Source organism: Amphibalanus amphitrite, unplaced genomic scaffold (assembly GCF_019059575.1).
Source record: "Amphibalanus amphitrite isolate SeventyFive unplaced genomic scaffold, NRLGWU_Aamphi_draft 000800F_arrow, whole genome shotgun sequence".
Classification (NCBI taxonomy): Eukaryota; Metazoa; Arthropoda; class Thecostraca; order Balanomorpha; family Balanidae; genus Amphibalanus; species Amphibalanus amphitrite.
The window spans coordinates 182,262-201,642 of NW_024882294.1; the positions used below are offsets into that span (position 1 = coordinate 182,262).

General features: G+C 46.7%; 1 protein-coding gene across 2 annotated transcripts; it reads right to left on the minus strand.

Annotated features, from left to right (window-relative positions):
• Positions 1–591: 591 nt before the first annotated feature.
• Positions 592–18,345, minus strand: LOC122366368. Of its 2 annotated transcripts, none has more exons than XM_043338554.1 (5): positions 17,659–18,345; positions 12,892–13,041; positions 7,429–7,609; positions 6,944–7,087; positions 592–2,282 (listed from the first exon to the last, which is right to left on the minus strand). In XM_043338554.1, the coding sequence occupies exons 1-5, from the start codon at positions 18,178–18,180 to the stop codon at positions 2,188–2,190; spliced, it is 1,092 nt and encodes a 363-aa protein (XP_043194489.1). In that variant the 5' UTR covers positions 18,181–18,345; the 3' UTR covers positions 592–2,187. The 2 variants fall into 2 exon arrangements, with proteins under 2 accessions (XP_043194489.1, XP_043194488.1); XM_043338553.1 differs by having other exon boundaries at positions 6,918–7,087; positions 17,659–18,207.
• Between the last annotated feature and the right edge of the window lie 1,036 nt (positions 18,346–19,381).

Sequence of the window (19,381 nt, forward strand, 5' to 3'; positions counted from 1 at the left end):
TTCTTGCAACGCCCACATGCTTATCAATTCCCATACACCCTATGTATGCTATGCAATCTCGTTGACAAACTCCTGAAATGAGATCCATATACAAATAATTTTTTCCGCGATCCGTTCTAGTAAAAAAGATTGGCACCTATGAATCATTGTCTGCGAACATACCTACTTATAACATACCTAACCCTAACATACATACCTAACATAACATACCATACCTAACATACCTACATACCTACTTATATAACATACCTACTTATATATGTACCTACTTATAGAGACAATATTTTTATTACTTCTTCCTGCTATTTACCATTTGTTTGCAACGTAGGCAATCTCCTATTCCCAATAATGCGGTATGGTTAACAATGCGGTGTGGTTAATAACAATAGAACGCAAATAAACGCATCTCTTAGTAAATGTCTAATGTCCAGTCTAATGTCTAGTAAATGTCTTCCAATAAATGTGCTGAAGAAAACAAAATTAGTGTCCTTATTCAGACCTGAGAATCCTCTGACGAATAAGCTATCTTTTGGCATGTGCCCATGTGTTTGGTTATGTGTTTTTTTTTGCACTTGCGTTCCGTCTGCCGTCTGGACCAGTATTTTATTGTATTGCTTCAGTACTTCACATAAATTACGAAACGTTTCACAACAACCGGTAACTATAACAACGGCATGTAAATACACGGAAGTTTGCGAAAACCCGCCTCAAGGTCAAGACAATTACGAGCAATTATTATTTGACACATCGATCAAAAAACATACGGCTTACAAGCACACCAAGTTAGCATTATTTTCTACACTACGAGTACAACTGTCTAAGCGTCATCACAATGAAATAAATCACTTGCAAATTTGATCTCACCTGTACTTACATACGTATATGTTATACAATATACATCAGATGTGTACACTGTACATTACTATATCGTTGCATAATTCAGCAACAAGTTACAGCTGCAAGCGACGTGCTTTCACAACGGATTATTGAAAGCAGTGTTTCCTAATTCAGATCGCATCTGTCAATATTTATTCGGCATGCAGTAGCAGAGGCTTCTGTTTATGAGTTTGGTTCGCGGAACAAAAACAGACATAATATTTTGCGATTAAAGGCACGTCTAAATGCCCGTCAGATTCGTCATAAGCACTGCACTGGCTCGTACACCGTGCAACACTGGCTGCGTCAACCTACTATTACATCAAGTAAATAAATATGTTCACGAACTTACCCACAAACCTGACGCATAAGCTCTATGTGCCATAAAAAACATATCATCATATTACACACACTTCAAATATGCACTCCTTCATCTTACGAATGCACTAATGCATGACGTGACATTGCCGACGTCGGTTCAGCCGTGTAGGTGCTAACACATTTTAGCACCGCTTAAACAAAAGCATACATATTTACATTTCTATTTTAAAATCAGCGATGAACCTGGGTTTCATTATTCATGGCAGACCTTTTATATTGTTGTTTATGAATCCCGCCGTAGGTATTTATTTACAAAAAAAAAATCGAAGCATGGAAAAGCGATTTCAAAGAAAAGGTAAGTATGTTCCTTAGCACCGTTGTAGGTTGTAACTATATGTATCCGTTACATTCATGCATACAGCTTATATTCGCTGAGTTTATTCTGTACACCATTTTAACAGTGCTATGTAAAAAGAAATGTCTTAAAACGTTTCTGTACAATAAATGTAGCCCTAAACATCATTTCAGTTTAAATGTATGTTCGGAGAAAATAAAGGTAAGCCACACATAAACTAACACATATTTATCACTGAGGCCCTCCTGTCTGCGCGGGACGATTCGGAATACTGTGCCAAAACCATTAAAGACGCACAGGATCGCCTTCTTCCCAAAGTGTCTCCTACTCCTCCACACACTATGATCGTTCCGGAGGTCTCGCATAGCCTCGCTCCTCAGGGAACTGTTAATAAGCCGGATCTCTATATACCTTCCCATAGCACTTACTTCTCGCTCAGGAGAAAATCGGGCCAGGTCAGTTCCCAGAAAGCACCTACAGGTGCGACCTCATCAGCCGAGTACCTCTTACAGGAGCCGCCCGGTCGTCGGACGAATTCATTCTCAGGGGAGTACCACTTGAGACGAGAGCATTTTCAGATGAGTTGACGCTCGGCCGGGTGTGTCATCCCTCAGATGAGCGTCTCCGGCTTTCCGTCAATATCTCTCGGGATGTGGACGAACATCTGACCGGGAATCGGTATCGGTCTCGCTGTCGGCTTCGGAGCCACATAGCTGATTAACGACTTGGCCTGCCGGCGATAAGGTCACGTCAGCATACATTGTTTGGACGGCGGGCTGGGGCAACAAACGGACAGCGGCGGTGCCAATAAGTCCTGAGAAAATAAGCCAATTACTTGTTTAGACAAATTAGAATAGCGCCGGGGTTTATGTTTAGAAATAAAATCATATCAATATCAAATCACTAAAGTCAAGAAATAAAATCACATTAAGTATGACATTACCCGTTAAAATACAGGGACAATTACAAATAAAATGGTACGCAAATCCACATAACAGGGCTTGTTACACATATTATTTTAATATTAAGGTTTGTGTTGCCATCAAATAAAGCTGCATTGACAAAAGACAGAACTGCAACGAACGAAATATACAGTTGCAATGATAAATCAATAGGGCATAGATGTACGTACATACAAAAAAAATCATGTCACGCATCATTGCATGCAAACCAGTTCCAAATTAAACACACATGCAAAACAGTTTAAGAAGCCTCAGCAGTACTGCATGCAAAATTTGGGAATTTAGTGTATCTTAACATTTTATTGCAATTTTTCTCTGCATCCATTTGGCCTCTGTCATGATCGACCATATGTAGTCAGGCTGGGAATCTTTCCTCAGACCGTCGTAATACTCCGTAATCTGGCAGAGGAATGGGCTGCGTGCCGGCTCTGATTGCCTGAGACGTCGTGATCGATTTCCATTCTCTTTTCATGGCTGCAGTAAGTAGCAGAGAAATACGACGCAAAGCATGATTTGAACGATTCTCCCGATCGCTTCATAAACCTTGATATAAATGTGAGATGTTTGTGTCATAAGCTAGTTGATGTTTGCCAAGGACAATCCTGATAAACCAACGAAGGCGTTTGAGTCGGGTAGCCCCGCGTGGTTATCTCGTTTCAAGTGTGTACAGCAGACATCGGAGACGACACAATGCGCTCCCTATGTCCAGAGAGGAGAGTGAAGTAAGACACAGCCGTAGATGTCAAGGCCATGTCGTCATAACGTCCACTTGCATGTGTTTTATCCGGCTTGTGTCAAGCACTAATGATTACCGACCAAGATTAATCTGATAACCGTCCCCCGATAACCGAAAACGATTCCCTCGCACCTAGTGACGTTTTATTACGGAGCGAGCGAAGCGAGCGTAGTCTTTCCTTAGATTAACGGAAATTTCTGAGTATGAGCGGCCGGCCGGCCGGCCGTGGTCACGATTCTGCGACGCTTATATCTCAGCAACCACTTGACCGATTTACACGCGGTAATTTTTGTAGGGTAGCTTCATTCCTTCTACCAAGTATTGGACTATTCCCGATGCATGTGGGTGACCCCTTATGCACGTGCCACGTGCAAAACGAAGAGGTGTCACTTTTGTAATTGTTGCAATATCTCGGTAACTACTTGGCCGATTGCGCTGAAAGTTGGCATGTAGGGCACCCACTAGGCAATGCATATCCATGTGCCAGAGTTGGGGTGCTGCTGCACGTGCGCAAGTGCAGGGGTCGATTCTAGATCTCGAGAACGGCTGGACCGATGGCGCTCAAATTTGGCACATGGTTAGGGACCGGTTAGTAGGGTGCCGTGCAAAAGTCAGTTGGGACCCATTTTGCACATGCGCACGTGCAGGGTGCCGCTTCCAGATCTCGAGAACGGCTGGGCCGATTGTGCTCAAATTTGGCACATCGTTAGAGACCGGTTAGTAGGGTGCCGTGCACAAGTCAGCTGGAGGTACCCCGTCGAAATTTCGCACGTGCAAGGCTCACCCTCTCGCTCGCTCCGTTAGTCGCCCCAAAAGGCGTTATACTGGTATCTTAGCATATAAGAAAACACCATATTTTACTCGCACCCTGCACTGAAAAATTGGGATGCTGTGAAATGTGAACACAGCTCAGTTTTTGCGCAATTATATAAAAAAATGACGTTACATACTACAGTAAGTGGCTCCTATCACGCACACGTCCTAAACACGCACACCAATGAATATTTTTAATATAGCTGCCCAAGCAGAAGTGTAGAAAGCATAAATCGACCGAAAAAGATTTCTGGCAACATTTGTGCCGCGGCGGGCAGTTGTTTCAGCGCTCTCGCAGCAAAAGGTAAGTAATGATAGCATGTTTTGTAAAGGAAGTGCTGATTTTTAACGCTGAAAAAGTGCCTGATATAATAATGCGTGGTTCGGTGTGCATTAATTTTTCACGGAACCATTAACATACCGGATAGATTATCAGGCATCAATTTGTGGCCAATAAGTCAGTGTTTTCTTTGATCATACGTGTATTACCTGGAATGCGTCGGGGAAGACAGGAAAGGGCTGAATGTGAAGCGTGCGTGTTTAGGGCAGCTGGTTCTCCAATGACGCACAGGTGCCATGCTGCATAAATGCACATACATCAGATGGATTTTTTAACGTTTCTTTTTAGAGGGAACGGTTTAAATCGCATTACTGTGATACGTTAACATCTGACAGAGTTCTGGAAGATTGATGGTCCCCTGCGTTTTGACAAAAAGCCAAGGGATTTAAAACCAGGCCCGGGGGCTCGGACGGTGACTCCAGGGCGGTGTTTCACGGCCGCTAGCAGCGCGCTGCCTGCACACGTGTCAAATTGGGTTTCCACGGAGACCAACAAACTCGTATATCCAACACAGCTGCAAACTGTGACATCAGCTCGCGAAATGCGCTGGCAGTGTGCTGCTATCGGCCGTGAAACACCGCCCTGACCCGGGGCTCGACCACCGAGATCGGGCCCGGAGCCTCAGGTGTGGGACCGGGGCCGGGGTCTCGGACTGTCGGGCGATGAGACCTTAGGCCCGGGGTCTCTGGCGGTAAGACCGGGCCCGGGGTCTCAGGCGGTGGGACTAGGCCCAGGGTCTCGAGCGGTAGGACCGGACCCAGGGTCTCGGCTGGAGAGACCGAGTCTGGGGCATTTTTAAATAAAGCGATTTGTCCATACTTATTTCGATGATTTTGATCCCCATCCTGTCATCTCTTCCTGTGCGCATTTGAAGCATGTGCATGTGCGTAATAACAGCACTGATGCTCTATAAGCGCACACCGGGAGTTGGTCGACGTTTGGCCTTATATATCATAAATGATAGAAAACCGCTGAAAAGCAAATGCCGAGCTAAACAAAGAAATGTTTAGGACAACTACTGGCATCAAACTTGTCAACATGATAGGCGTCAGTAGGCCATACGAGTAGTTTTCCTGTTAGGTGTGCGTGATAGGGGCCACTTACCCTAGGTATTACAAGTATTATCTCCCCATAAGTCAGTACCTATAAGCCAGCGGGGTACCATAGTACTATTGTGCGAATTTATCTACAATAAAGAAAAACATCATATAATAGAACAAATAGCTAAAAGAGGGAATGTAAGCTAGTAATAAATGATTGTTTGAATCTGACCTCAGCTTTTTCAGTGGAGCTTTCAGTTATTTAACCAAATGCCCCGGACCAAATGCAGACCTTATAGGTATGTAATTTTGAAGATTGTGTATTTTTTCCATGTCCGTGATGGTCTTTGTACTCATCACTACGGTGCAATAATGCGAGCAATTCTGTCACAACAGTCGCTGCTGCGTTGTTTTCGTCTGGTCGGTCCCGTACCATGTAATCAAGGCCTGCACAGCTATTATCGAGCGCCATAATTGTCCACCAATCACCACTAGGCGATGCTGGGCGCCGGCAGCCCGCCATGGTTGTGCAGGCAGGTGCTATTCGTGACCACTCGTGAGTCGTGACTCGTGACTATTTGTGACTTCGTACTTGAAATTACGACCTGCATACAGTTCATAACTGCGGCAAGAAAACGCTCAAATCGATTAATTGTCATACACTGAAATTTGAACACGGCTCATCTGATATCGAGCAAACATTTTGATTCAATTGCGTTTTCTTATTTCTATCAGCCATATTTTGACAGCACAATGAGTGAGATGAGATACCTACTGATTTGAAGAAGGGAATGTTAAAAATTTGTTGTTGTTCGGTGGACTCAAATTCCCATTCATGCATTTACAGACAAAGACGAATTAGACGAATTATGCACCCGAGTATCACATACACACAAACACACACATGGACAAATATACATAGAAAGGCGGACGACGGGCCAAGCACGAGCACAAGCATCCCGGGTGAAAGCTTTTTTCTCTCATTCAGACTAGAGTATACATCGTAGTCCGTACTTACAGTGCAGTCCTGGGCAAGGCCGGGCGCGAGTTTCGCTAAAACGAACGCGATGTGCGGGCTACAGCCGAGCCCACTTACATCTATTGGTAGTGGGTTTTTGGTTGTTCAGCGAGAGATACACGTAAACAAAACACATTCATAAATTTAATATGAAGCGGACAGCATGCTTGTCTGTGATGTAACTAAAGTGGTCTTCAATAGGCGGCATGAGATTGATGAACAGATATGATGAGACACCTTTGAGGATGACGTTATTGGCTCGGAGATGCATCACATGAAATTTTGGTGCATGCCATATTATACGTTCCCATGCGCTGCTCAAATAACTCAAGTCAAGACAGACATCGAACTAAGCATGTGATGCCACTAATGCGTAGAGAAATGGTTTCCAGCTCAACAATCGAAACTTCAAGGTGTCATGCTGGATGTAGCTCGCCCAAAGCCACCGGCACCCACCTGCAGCAGACGTGACAAACACCTACAGTTGAAGGGCAGGGGGCCGATAAGGTCGCGCTGAACGCCGCAGAGAAGCAGGTTCTTCGACATCCTGAACAGCATCAGCAGCAGCACGGAGACCACCGAGACCGCGGCGGCCGAGCCGAGCCGTAGCGACGGCTCCATGTCGGCTGCAGTGCGACGGGAGCGAGGGACGGAGCGAGCGGTCAGATGGGCTAAATGTTGTGATGTAGCTGGTGGAACCAATGGACTCTTATGTAAATGCTTCATGAACTTAGGCCTAAGTATAAATGATCCTATCACCTAGTTGTTGAGAACATTTAATTACGGAACAGTTTCCATGAGATCTCACCAACAGAATAGATAGTCATACAATAAGATAATTTAGCTGTGGTTCACACAGCCAGCATTAGAATAAAATGTCCAAGCAGTCGAGTCGGCGACACCCTGACCTTACACTGGTGTTATGAGACCAATCAATTTCGCGCAGACGTCACTCAGCTCGTCTCACCGGGAAGGATGACGTCGAAGAAGAGGAAGACGCCGCGCCAGACGTTGATGACGCCCGTCAGTCCGAACAGGGCCAGGAGGTCGTGGGCGGTCAGCGCCGGCACGAAGGGCAGCTGACGGTACCACCGCACCACCGGCCACTGGATGGCGTAGCTCAGCGCGCATACCACAAACCCGACACCCTGAGACGGAAGGCAGGGTAAAGTAAGACGGATTTTCTTTCTTACACAAGTGATACGTGGTAAAATGGCTTGCCGATGGAAGGTAGGGGACAAGATGAAACTCCCCAGGTGGGTGTTGAGTAGGGCGAGTTGAGCTTGATTAAACACCCAGCTTAGCGGGAGCGCCTCACTTCTACTAAGTCCTAACTACTACGACAAACTTTACCAGGCCTGGCAAAAACTTCACAGTAAAGCCCGGTTCCGACTACGGTCACTTCAGGCCCAATCAGGCCAGATCAGGCCCAATAATTCCCAAAAAGGCTGGAAAAGGCTTACGGCCTGACGGCATGCTAGTGCGAACCGGAGCAACTGATCCGGCCTGAACTGGCCTGATCAGACCTTCAGGCCAGATCAGGCCGAAGTTAACTTCAAGTCAACTTTTTGCGCCTGATCCGGCCTGATCTGGCCTGACGCTGCGCCCGCCATTTTGAATTTGCATTGGCGCATTTGCGACGTGACAATGCGTGGTATTCGAAATCGTGCCCTTTTTGACACTGCAAAATAAAAGTGCCTATTTATATAAATGCACATAAAAACAGACCCAGTATGAATTAGGCACGCGACGTTGCGCATGGTTCTTTTTTATTTGATTTTTATTGTGGCCTAATTTGTGTCATTTCGGGCTTTGAAGGATGAATAACTCCCATGGTTGCTACTGATTGCTGTTTTGTTTAAATTAATTATGAACGTTTGTTTCGACAAGTCCAACATTATTTCAACCAAATTAGCGTTTCTTTTAAAATTGATTCCAAAAAATAATGTGCTACTCATCAATATCGTAGCAAGATAACCATTCAAGCTTACGAGAAATAAATCGGGCTATGGTGGAAGATCCAGGTTCAAGACAGCCTTTACAGCCGCCTGACCTGTCGCGCATAAGAAATCCAGCTCGTCCACCTTCCCCGTCTGAGCTCCCGGGCCGGGAGGCCTAGCTTAGAACAGTAACGGATGGCTGCGCCTGATATGAGCCGCTCCAGCAAACACCAGGGAGGGATGAAAGTAAACTTTTGGAAAGTTTGCTCGAGAAGGACACTCGCTCTCGGTCGCCCTCGATGCCACGAACCTCTGCCGAGCTGTTGCGGTGTCTTCTGCGGCAACTAAACTCATCGTCGCCGGCACCGAACAGGCTCCCGCTACCTCTCCTAGATCCCGTGACTCTCTGTCATGACTCGGACTGAATGGAACCAATCGCTACTCCATTCGCCCCCCTGGACCCCACGGCACAAAAGGACCTTTCCTATATCGAATGGCAGCTTGGCCGGGGAGACTCATTTCCAGACCAAAGAAATTTGACGGGAAGACAAGAAACTAAACTCTTAAGTCGACATGTTCCATGTGCAAGATAAATTTGTGGCGGGAAACCACAGCGGGTACCTATATGTGTGAGCAAAAAAGCAAACCTTGTTTAGGTCAAGCTAATCGAGACCCTACATGATGACATGAAAAGTGTCATAAACAGCGGGCTCTTATTTCTCGGAGTTGAGTTGCGTCAATGCTTATATCTTTGTTAGCCCGCGCCCCGTTGGGCTCTGCCGAGCAACGCGCCCGGTTGGGGGGGGCCATTTTGGCCCCCCCCTAAGATCTCGAGAACCACGCAACATAGCGACAAGCGGTAAACGGCGTTGGATATCCCCAACGGGGAACTACCTTGTGACCCAATTTTATTGACCTAGGTCAAACCGATGACGTCACAGGTCAGGTCAAAGGTCCAATTTTCACCGTTTACAGGCACTTCAAGAAATGAGTTGTAAAATCGAGTAAAATGCATTTCATTGAAAATCATCGATGGGGAAATGTTCTTCAAACACATATTTTGCTATCTGAGGTCACTGATACCAGGTCAGGTCACAGAGGTCAGGTCACGGGGGGGTCACAATATGAAAGTGTCGTGTGATGCATGTTTTATGGTCCATTTTACATGACAAATGCGATTATATGGGTCAGGCAGCCTTTGGGGCCAGCTTAGATCACGTTTTGGTCAAGGTCAGGTCAAGGTCAGGTCAAGGTCAGGTCAAATTAGGTCAAATTTCAAAGTTAATATTTTTGCATAAAATGGGTATCGAATCGATGCGGCTCGTCACGGGGAGTTCAATGGTGGTCTTTGTTTTGCAGTACGTGGTCTAGAATTGCTAAAAATTAAGTTCAAAAATTTGACGTCATCATTTTTGAACAGTTTTTTCGCTATAACTTGGCCAAAAAACGAGATATCGATCTGAAATTTGGTATGTATATAGAAGAGCGCTGGGTCTATCACATATATTCCGGTTTTTTCGAAATTCGGAAAATTTTTGGATTTTTTCAAAGTTTTTCTAAAAAAATCAATTTTTTGATTTTTTTTGGTCAAAAACCAAAAATTTTGAAAATCCGAGATAGCAGTTTTGTAGCGCCGCTTTTTGTCTACTAGACCATATAAAGAACTTTGAAATTGCTTGATAACTGTAGATTTGGTGAGCGTTTCAAGATTGCATGTTTTTTGCTCATTTTTGCTCGAACATGACCTCAGTTTGACCTCAATAACTCCTGACCTAAGGTGACCTAAGACTTGAAATTTGGTGTGAAGGTGTCAAATTGATGCCCGGGAAGGTACTGAAAATTTGGCGGCGCTGCGCGCCGCCGTTTTCTTGCTATTCAGGAAAAACCACAGGGGGGGGCCAAAATGGCCCCCCCCCCCCCAACGGGGCGAGGGTTAGTGTGGTAATTGTCTGCAAAGCACATAAGAACCTACAACATAAGAACATGCATGTCTTTTCTGTTTTCTTTTAGCCACTTCTTAGATTTTCGATAAAAATCATGTTTTTATTACTTAAAACCACATTAAAACATGTTACGCAGTATGATTAAGATTATCGGTTTCAGGTTTTCATTATATAGAGCGATTATACCAGTAAAACGTCTTTGGAGCTGACAAACGGGCGAGCACGAGAGTTGAGCTCATCAAACGAGGAAGTGCGAAACAATACCTATTCCAACTGACTTGTGCGGGACACGCTTCTAACCAGTCCGTAACAGTGTACTTTAAATTTGAGCGCAATCGGACCACCCGTTCTCGAGATGTAGAAGCAGCAGTCTGCACGTGCGCACGTGCATACTGGACCCCAACTGACTTGTGTGGGACACCCTTCTAGTCGATCTCTAACGGTGTACCAAATTTGAGAGCAATCGGCCCAGCCGTTCTTGAGATGTGGAAGCGGTCCCTGCACGACGCACGTGCGCACGTGCAGTAGGACCCCAAATGTGAAACGTTGAAATGCATTGTCCGGTGGACGCCTACCGACATATGAAGCTCCAGCGCAATCGGCCCAGCATTTACCTAGTTGTTGTAATGAGAGCGAATTTGACACCTCTTCATTTTGCACGTGGCACGTGCAGGGGAAGGGGCAACAAACATGCATCGAGAGTACATAGTCTGGTATGGGAAGAAGATACCAAAAAAGACTATGGGTCGATCGCCACAGATTTGGCTGAGATATGAGCCTATCAAAATCGTTACTTTGACCGAGCGAAACAACTATGAAACCCTTGACTTCACACGTGCCACGACAGTCACCTCGACGCATCATGAGTAGTCAATTTCGAGCTGGAAGGGATGGGGATGAGGCTATACCTAACAAAAAAAGACCATAGGTCAATCGGCCCAGCGGCTGCTGAGATAAAAGCCTCGCATAAGCGTTACGAGCTGCGCCAAACCGCGCCGGGCTGCTCATGCTCAGACTTGTAAGCTATTTAGAAAATCGCAATTCGCTCTCGCTGGTAAAAAAAAAAACACGCACACATTTAACCCGCGCCCCGTAGGGCTACCGGCGGACCCTACCACCCGTAGGGGGGGGGGCGTTTCGGCCCCCCCCCTAAGATCTCGGAAAGTTACCGGCCGATTTTCAAAATTCAAACGGCGTTCGATAGCCCCACCCGGGAACTACCTTGTGACCAAATTTCATTGACCTAGGTCAAACCGATGACGTCACAGGTCAGGTCAAAGGTCAGATTTTCACCGTTCACAGGCATTTCAAGAAATGTGCTGTGAAAGCGAGTAAATTGGTAATTTATTGAAAACCATCGATGGTACATTGTTCGTCAAACACATACTTTGCTATCTGAGGTCACTGATACCAGGTCAGGTCACAGCGAGGTCAGGTCACCGGGGGTCACAATATGAATGTGTCGTGTGATACATGTTTTATGGTCCATTTTACATGACAAATACGATTATGTGGGTTAGGCAGCCTTTGGGGCCAGCCTAGGTCACGTTTTGGTGAAGGTCAGGTCAAGGTCCGGTCAAATTAGGTCAAATTTCAAAGTTGATATTTTTGCATAAAATGGGTATCGATTCGATGCAGCTCGTCACGGGGAGTCTAATGGTGGTCTGTCTTCGTTTTGCTCTACGAGTTCTAGAATTGCCAAAAATTGAGTTTGAAAATTTGACGTCATCATTTTTGAACAGTTTTTCGCTATAACTTGGCCAAAAAACGAGGTATCGATCTGAAATTTGGTATGTGGATAGAAGACGGTAGGCACTATCACATATATTCCGGTTTTTTTCGAAACTCAAAAAACTTTTTGGATTTTTTGGCGAATATATCCAAAAAAATGCTTTTTTGATTTTTGGGGGTCAAAACTCAAAAATTTCAAAAATTCGAGATAGCAGTTTTGTAGCCCTGTCAATTCTACACCTTTTATGTCTTGATAATTTTTCTGTATCTTCAAAGCTGTAGTCCTGACAGGTCTTCTCGCGAAGGTCTTTTTTCGGTCGAAAATGACAGAACATGACGTCACTCTGACGTCATTTGTGGCCAACCTATCATAGCCTCTGGAAAAAGTTTTGGTCACAATGTGTAAAATTGATGCCCAGAGGGGTCCTGAAAGTTTGGTGGCGATATCTCCAGCCGTTTAGGAGATATCGACCGAAAAGGACAGGGGGGGGGGCCGTTTCGGCCCCCCCTACGGGGCGCGGGTTAAAAGATATTTGGTGAGGCAGACCGACGGCCTGACGCCTGTCGCCTGACGTCTGGCGTCTGGCGTCCCATACGGTCTGATCAGGCCGAGCGTCCGACGTTCAACTTTGGCCTGAACGCCTGATTGGGCCTGATCTGGCCTGATCTGGCCTGATGTGGCCTGAAGCAACCTCATAGTCGGAACCGGGCTTAAAATGTATAACTGCGAGGTAACAACTCCCAAAAGCGTCAAGTCGTTAGTGGAAGTGGTTAAGCTACGAAGTAAAAGTAGCTTCTACGGCGTCTCCGACATACCAGCGAGATGGCCGTTGAGACGGGCGGGTCGCCGGGCAGGACGATCTTGTCGAAGAACCCCCACAGTCCGCGCCACAGGAAGGTGCTGATACAGGTGAGCACCACGCTCAGGAACGCGTCCATCGTGCGCAGGTGGTAGTCGTCCGACAGCTGCCGAACGTGTGGAAGGGGATATTGGACATACAAGTAGGTAATCGTCATATAGATTACACACAATGCATGTTCCTCCTCTGCATTGCCAATGGCGCAGAGCCATGATGAAGTAGCAAACAGCAGCGAAACAGGACATGCTATCTACTGACATACCGCCTGAATATTCAGATGACAGCGTTTGGTGAAAATAGAGGACAGTTTTGGGAGTATATACAGACAATGAAGGAAAATGAGGAGGCTCAAAATTGATTGTATCATAAATGTTACGACAAAAGCGCAACTGAATGTGGCCTGTGGGGGATGAAGAGCACTCATTATACGACATCTCTCGAGGTTTAACCCGGCACCGCCTGGGCTATTTCCGTACCCACATCAGCCGGGAGGGGGGTCGGATCTCCCCCCCCCTGTTATCTCGAGAACCAATGGTCGTATCGAGCCCCGCGAGACGGCGTTCGAAAGGTCTCCACGAGACCTTCCCAAAGCACTCTTAAGATTTTAAGATTGAGGTCAACTTTCGGGTCAAGGTCAGGTCAAAGGTCAAATTCAGGGGTTTTGCATGATTAGTCTTACGGACAGCGGAATCGATAGCTGCTGCTCGAAACTCACCACAAATGACCTCAAAGACATAGTGAAGGTACCATGTGCGTATAGGGGTCATACTAAGTACGGGTCAAGGTCAGGTCAGGTCACGAAAGGTCACGGTTTTCACTTTCTGCTACATGGGCGTGCGACACATGTTTTATGGCTTATTTTTCACGTCAAATCCGATGGTAATGGTTATATGTGACCCCAAGTCACTGTGCTGGTGATAAGTGTGCATTGAAAGCATAAAAAATCGTTTATACCATACATAACTAAACGAGGGCTGAGAAAAAAAGTCAATTTTTCAACTTTTTATTTTTGACATAAAAATGCGTTTTTCTGGACGAACTTTGTCCCAGGAATCTAGTGGTGCCATTTGTTTTCACATGCGATGTTCAGAAGTGCCTCTAATTCGCGAAAATGCTTATGACGTCACCATGCCCTATGCATGTTGGAGCTATTTTTTACAATTTGGGGGTCAAAAATCAAGATAGAAAGTTGAAATTTGGGACATCTAATGTTCTAATAGAGCTTTATAACATATAATCCGGTTTTTTGGAAATTCTCAAAATTTTGGATTTTATTAGCTGTTTTCCAAAAATTATAGTTTTTTGAATTTTTAGGGGTGAAAAACGCATTTTATGGAAAATCTGAGATAGCCATTTTAAAGAGCTCGTTGAGCTGCGTCTTTTCATGTCCTTAATTTGCAATATGCTTAAAACCTCGATTTTTGGCGATTTTTTAAACATTTACCATTTTTTGACTCAAAACGCCATGTAGTTACATCACTAAAATCGATATATCTCAGAAATTTTTGAATTTTTTTCTTAAAAATTGCACAGGAGACGCCAAATTGATGGGGGAGAAGGTATGCGAAGTTTCAAGTTGATAGCTCAAGCGGTTCATGAGTTATTCAAGAAAAACGGAGGGGGGGGGGGTCGGATCCGACCCCCCCCCCCAGGCGGTCGCGGGTTAATATCTTGAACGGGACCGAGTTTCTATTCTGGCCGCCCTGACCTGCTCCCAGGTCTAGTTTAATTCGGTGGACGGAATGGAAGGACACCCCGGGGACAGGCCCACAGCTGGATACAGCGTCTCATTTCACAGTGAAACGGTGTCTCCGTCGTTTTGTGGTGGTATACTGTGGCATGTCTGGGCGTGCCCCCAGCACATCCATCTTGATGAAATGACACGAAGCGCAAGATGAAAAGAACGAAAAAGGCCCTGTGGTTAGATTAAAATTGACGTTGAAACCTTTCGCCAAGACGAAAAGTGCATACCTATTAGAAGTAGCATATCAATTGTGCCATTTGAACCATCGGTTCATCCATGGCATGGCGTTGCATTAGTTAGTTGAAATTATCGAAAATTGGAAATGTTGCGCATTCATATTTGCTTGTTAAAATTACAAAAGGCTCCTGCACTATCTATAAAATTTAGTTAATCGCAGACACGCAAGTATGACACGTCAATGTTGAATGATGTTGAGGGTTTCTTTGAAAACGAGCCCCATTATTATTAACCCGCGCACCGACGGGGGGGCGGATATCCGCCCCCCCTCAGGTTTTTCGCAAATAGCGGGAAAACCGCGGCGCGTAGCGCCGCGAAATTTGGTATGACTATAACCTCATCAATTTTACACATGGTGTGCAAGTTTGAACCTCCTACCTTTTAAGGTCAGGTCACCAGGTCACTTTGAATGACCCAACCTCAAGTCACTTTTTTGCAACTTTGTCACCGTGCCAGAGCTACAGTAGATGTCGGAGGCCTTTGAAAGTCGCAGGATATTATTAGGTCATTAGTAGCTACAATTTGTATATCTCGGAATTTTGATATTGGTGACCTAAGGTCAGGTCAATTTCGCGACCTCCCCATTATAAGTCAATGGGGGAAAAATCAACTCCCTGTTTTTACCACTAAAACGGGTCGGAATGGCCCCATATACCATACATGACTTCATATACGATCAACCTTCACTACCTTGAGGTCTGTTTTGCTGTTGGGCAGCTGTGAGGTCATGTGACGTCATCAAAGGTCACCAAAGGTTTTTGGCCAATAACTCCGTACAGGAACAAGATACAGACGCGTGGATGGTCTCATTGTCTTCAGCTCGTCAAGACGCATCGAATGATATGCATGATGACCTCGAGGTCACGTGACCTGAGGTCAACCTTTGACCTTGACCTTTCGAGGTCAACATATATATCATTCGATGCGGATTGACGAGAGGATCACGATGATGCCCTTAGTTTGTTCCTATCTTGACTGATTCGAAAGTTATTCGAGAAAAACTCTCTCCATATCTAGCGCCGCCATTTTGACTTTTTCGACCCCTGTGACGTCATCTTTGACCTGACCTGAAAATGACCTTAGTAAAAATTGTAGATCTTGGCCGTGCGTATCCGATGCCGTTTACCGCTTGTCGCTATCTTGCTTCGTTTTCGAGATCTCAGGGGGGCGGTCATCCGCCCCCCCCCCCGTCGGTGCGAAGTTGGCGCAGACCCCCGTCGGTGCGCGGGTTAAAAGATAAGCAAGTAATAGCCTTTGGCTCATTGTATAATAGACAAAAGAAATGGCACGTCAAGCAATGAATAGCAATGAATAGACACGTATGACACGTCAAGCAAGAATCGTTCGACAGCCGGCCCTCGTCTTTATTTTCGGAAATCGGTTTCAGCTGCACCGGTTGTAATCCGAACCACTCCGTCCGCAACCTCGGGCTCACGACTCCGTAAAGACACGCAATGGACACGCCACGACTTCGATTCGACACGCTACGGCTTCGATCAATGAGGGCTGCTCAGAGATTAGAGAACAGGCGACAGAGGGAAGCTCTCGAAACAGACACGAGGCAGAACGATACAATCGTCAACACAAGTTAATTTTATCTGGAAGTGTTACGAGAAGGAGGCGAGGCTTGGAGTCAAATATGAAGACATATTATCGACTGGTCGGGTGAAGTCGATAATGTCCACTATCGAAACAATGCAGAGCAATTGTTAACAGGCATGTGGCATCGTTGTGCCTAAAAGTTAGTCGACCAGTAGGATTATCTTGAGGCTTATCACCATGCCAAGACATCAGGAAGTGTTATCTGGTATTGTGCTGAGCAGTGAGCGTCGTAGTGGTTATCGATTTTATAAAAACAAAAGTCAAGCAACGGTTTGTGTTAACCAAAACCACCGTATAAGGTACGCTGATGCCACATCGCAATCGACGTCACTGAGTAATTTGTTGTGATGTGAATGATTTTATTTGCACACGTGTGCTCAAATTAAATTGCGATGGCCAGTGTTGTTTAATAACGGACAGGCAGACAAACGGTCAAAAGGTACAAACAGACAAGCGGGCAGACGGACAAGCAGACAGACGGATAGGCGGATAGACGGATAGACGGATAGACAGATAGACGGATAGAAAGATAGAAGGATAGAAGGATAGAAGGACGGAGGACAGACGGACAAAGAGACTGGCAGATAAACTGACAACCGTACAGACGGATGGACGGACAGGCAGATAGACGGATAGACGGATAGACGGATAGACGGACAGATGGATGACGTACAGACGGAAATAAAAGTTACGCTTAGGATTAGCGGGCTAGTGCAGCACGAAATGAGGATGGTCTTGAGAAACGACAAAAAGAGAAAAACTAGCATATTAGCAGCATCACAAATGCTCCAGGAAGCAATCAGTGGTCGCGCTAAGGCCGGATGGTGCCATCAAATGGAATGCGTTCAGCGGATATTCGTGGATAGCTGTGGAATGTTGATACGTGATAGTACAAGGCACTTTAAATACAAGGATACTAGGATTAGTCTTTCGGTTTGCACAGTCTCACGTCTCACTCGAAACGATAAGCTTGTGACAAAACTGACGAAACTTTCGGTTTGCCAGTCTCACGTCTACTCGAAACGATCAAGCTTGTGATAAAACAGTCGCTCTGCTAGGTTTGATCTTTGGACAATTGCTTCCTCGATATGTTTCGGATTACCGTCAATAACCCATAACCCATCAACCCGCTATTCTCACCGTTGTATCCAATGGAGACTCGAAACTGAAGAACGTCTTGGGCAGATCCACATCCACGCCGAGTGGCAGCGCCACACACGTGTTCAGGAAGCGCAGCTTGGCCAACACGACGAACCCGGCGACGGCGAACATGCCGTAGGAGAACCACGAGAGGCCAGAGTCAGTGTCCATCAACAGGAACACGCCGCGCCACAGAGACACCACTCCGACCCAGAGGCACACGACCACCCCACGCGCGGCCAGCCGACGAGCCGCGCCGCCGCTGCCGCAGAAGAAATACAGCTGCAGCCGATCGCGCATAAAGGTCTGCATGTAAACCACCACGGCGCCGAAGGTGAACGAGGTCCATGCCGACGGGCGCGCCGCGTTCGGAAACACGGCCGCGTCCAGCAGGATCCAGATCGACTTCCAGGCGCAGGTGGTGAGCAGGGTGGCCACGAAGAAGGTGACGGCGAAGTCGGCGGCGGCGGAGAGCCGTCGCTGCCGGCGCGCCGGCGACGGCAGAGTCTCCGGGTGGCCCATGCTGCCGTCCGGCGCGAGCGGCGCGCCCACACTGAGAGCCGGAGAGAGGCTGTCGACGGCGAGTCGATAGCGCGCCGGTCAGTGGAGGATGGGACGCCGCGCGCGGGGCACGTGAGGAGTGGATCGATCAGCGCCGTGACCCTCCGGCGCCGCTGATCCCTCTTCACACGCGCGCTCCGGTCAAACTGGCGTGGGTAGACGTGTTCAAAGTTCACACGCTCACTCAGACACGCGGGGGCGCACGCTCGTGAATTTTATCTGAGTGGCATGAGGCGTCTCTTTACAGGACCCAAAGAATATCGTCTTCAGTCAGTTGTCAGTCACCCCATCCTTGGGACCAAACCGTCCACATCTTGTTCACAGATCGATCTTTTCTTAGCCACGTAAATTAGACGGCACACATAGGGGAGAGTGGGGAAAGATGCCCAGGGTTTTGCTTTGTCATATATTATTCGAAAATGACGATCGGAAAGCAAAAACTTGGAGTCTCAACGGAAGCCGACATAATTTTTCTCCAAAAATATCACACTTACGTGCCTGAAATATGATAACTTTTTTTGTTATTAAGCATTTTCCTGAAGAAGTGAAAGGGGGCATCTTACCCCACAGGGTGGGAAAGACGCCCCCTGGCGTTGGGAAAGATGCCCCCCTGCACTATAAGTGACATAAATGGGCACGTGAATCGCCTTAACGAATCAGTTGTCCCTTCGAGCCTGCAGAAGACACCAAACGTCATCGTAAGGGCCCTCAAAAGTAATCGTAAGGGGCTTCAAAGGTCATCGTTAGGGCCATCATATTCCAGCGCGGCCAAACAAGCCTCCGTGGTGGCGTTCGGAGACCACTGTGGGGCCTTTATAGGTCTTCATGATGCTTGAGGGCCCTCGAGCCCATCGTGGGGACCTCAGATGCCAGCGCGGCCCGTGGAGCCAACGTGGGAGCCCTCAAAGGATGTCGTGAGGGGCCCTGGAGCCAATAATGGGGCCCACAGAGGCCGTCGTGAGGACTCTCAGAGTCAGGTGCCGCCCAAAAAGTCGCTGTGTGGGCCGAGAGACCGGCATGGGGAGCACCCGACCGTACTGGACTCTCAATAGTCCCAGATCGGCTTTTGTCTCTCATCACAAGTATGTAATAAATGATTTGACGGGCTGCTTGAAGGACAGCCTAGGGATTTAGGGGGGCGTCTTTCCCCATCAGGACAGGG